Below are 2,377 nucleotides of genomic sequence, written 5' to 3'. Positions count from 1 at the left end.
GTCCGCCCTCCCGCGCCGTTGTCGAGACGCGGGGAGCGACAGCTTGGGCCAGGAGGAGCCTGAGGGTTGGGAGAGACCCCGGGTTTGCCTTGGCCGCGCTGCGTAACCGTGGGCAGCCCCGAACCCGGGCGTGGAGGCTGGCCTGCAGTTAAAAGCGCTCTGATAGGGGTGGTGCTGTACACGAATGTTTGGGTCTGCGGCGTAGGGAGATGGTGAAAGTATGTCAGGGTAAGAAAAATATTTGTCAGCAGTGGGCTTTGTAACTGTGGTCATCTTATTCCTCTCTGGGTAGGTGTTAAATCGAGAATAGTTTTTAATTTCTGTAGGGAAGGTTTGAATGGGGTTATGCTTTCCACCCCGACAGACCTTGAGAAAAGCTTTATAATGTCTTCACTATTTGATGTACTACCTGAATGTCTGGCAGTACATGATCAGGAAAAAAATGCTGTGGGCTTGAGCGTGAAAGGTGCATGGCTGCACATCGCTGGTTTTTGATGACTGTCAGAGGATGAGGTTATTTTTTTTCCCCACTTGCACTTATTTTTTCCAAAGGAATGTCAAGGATAAAATGTGATTTCAAGCAATATACTATGGCACAGGTATTTCTTGATAGAACTTTTTGAAACTACTTACACAAAAATTGTTGTGGAGGTGCCTGGGAGGTTTAAGAACTGGATGTCCCTGACCTGAATTGGTTTTCTACATATTCGTGTCTCAGAACCTTGAGGACACAGGCCATTGAATCTTCTAGTCTTTGAAAGTCAGAAGGGTATCGCTTGGCTTATGTGTTTACTTCAACATTAAAATAACATTGTCAGCCAAGCAGAGCAAGCGAAAACTGGTGGAAGCACATACAAAAACAAGCTGTATGTGGTGTTTTGTAGATGGAAAAGCAGATCAAGTTCAGGGAGACCTTACCAAGTACATAGTCCTTCATTGTGATTCTCTTGCTCAAGGTCTTCTAGGTTTAGGTCTGTGAAGGCAAAAAAAGTTACTAATGTTTTGGTGTATCAACTCCTGTGTTCCTGTTATTCCTACAATTACTCCAACTTTCTCAGTGGAAACTGAGAAATTATTTTAAATAGAGGAACAATACCTAATAAACAGGAACTTCACTGCCAGCAGTAAGCAAAGTCGTTCTGCGAACTTCCCTCTATCCTGAGCTATAGGATTGTCATTTTCCGAGATGTTTAGTCATTTATTCAAATTCAGAAAGAGGGAACTTGGCAAGTTGTAATGCAGAATACTGTCTTATGACAAGTGCATGTGTGTCTAATGTTAGACATTTAATAATTATGTAGTAATACACAGATAGACATATTAACGTAACCCCCCTATGTTGTTAATGCTTGCGAAGCTGTAACAGGGAAAACTCTAAGGACTGTCTTTAATCTTGTTTGTGAGCTTTTGACTGGCAGAATCGTTACATCGTTTTGAATACTGCCATTTTCCTTTTGCAGCCAACAAATGCTTACTCCAGGTCTTTACCACTTCCAAATGATAAATGTACTCAGTTCTTAAAAAGTATTGGCTTCTGTGTGGGACAAGTTCTTGCCCTGTTTCATACATACGTATTGTGACTCTTTTGCGTGTAACTTTTCTTATTTATTTCAGAAATGAGGGTTCATTAACATCAACTTTAAGAACACTTCTGTTCTTCACAGCTCTAATGATTACATTACCTGTTGGGCTGTATTTTTCATCAAAGGCTTATGTATTTGAAGGTAATTCTGCTTCTGCCGATTAGCATTACTGTTACAAAAAAAGAGGAAACGCACAATCCTCTAATAGCATCTTGTTCTTCTTCCTGTTATGAATATTTGTTTCCTTATGCAGACTAAAGGCCTTGTAATGTCTAATTAAAAGAGAAAATTATATAAATGGTCGATGCATCCTTCCCGGCATTGTGGTCTGCAGCCTAGTATGTGTTGTTTGTTATACAGTAGTTTCTGTAGTCTACAGGTGCATCATTCTCCTTTCCTAAAAGGTATCTAACGCCACCTTGCAGCAGACTTTTATCAGAATTATCAGGGAATTGTAGTAAAATAATTGTGTATTCAGGACAGAATAATGTTGTTTACTGGGTTTATTATTTTTGTTTTTAAAACATACTTGCATTTGTATGTGTAAGCCAGTTAAGTCATATCCCCAGTTTCAGATATTGAATGTGGTTGCTTGTAAGCTTTCTTTTAATTAAAAAAAGAAGAGGAAAAAAAAAAAAAAGAGAGAGAGAGATTTTAGCTGTTTGTTTGGAACAGTTCTGCCAAACTGCTAACAACCATCCATGTTCTAGCCTTGATGCTGCAAGGCTTTAACTTCCTAATGCTGCAGGAGAAAAGCATCTCCAAAAGTGGGGAGGTGGGGGGGGAGAAAGCAG

The 2,377-nt window shown here is 40.3% G+C and overlaps 1 protein-coding gene across 1 annotated transcript in view; it reads left to right on the top strand.

Annotated features, from left to right (window-relative positions):
* Positions 1-1,548: 1,548 nt before the first annotated feature.
* VMA21 (VMA21 vacuolar H+-ATPase homolog (S. cerevisiae)) overlaps positions 1,549-2,377 on the top strand; it is a gene marked incomplete at its 5' end in the record, with an annotated part of 2,288 nt that continues 1,459 nt past the window's right edge. Inside the window, one exon of the mRNA XM_010139703.1 lies at positions 1,549-1,724. Within this exon, the coding sequence (XP_010138005.1) occupies positions 1,549-1,724 (176 nt within the window). The remainder of the gene's footprint in view (positions 1,725-2,377) is intronic.

Source organism: Buceros rhinoceros, unplaced genomic scaffold, assembly GCF_000710305.1.
Source record: "Buceros rhinoceros silvestris isolate BGI_N320 unplaced genomic scaffold, ASM71030v1 scaffold7787, whole genome shotgun sequence".
In the NCBI taxonomy this organism is placed as follows: domain Eukaryota; kingdom Metazoa; phylum Chordata; class Aves; order Bucerotiformes; family Bucerotidae; genus Buceros; species Buceros rhinoceros.
The sequence above is the reverse complement of the archived record's forward strand: the minus strand, read 5'-3'. Positions and strand labels throughout refer to the sequence as shown.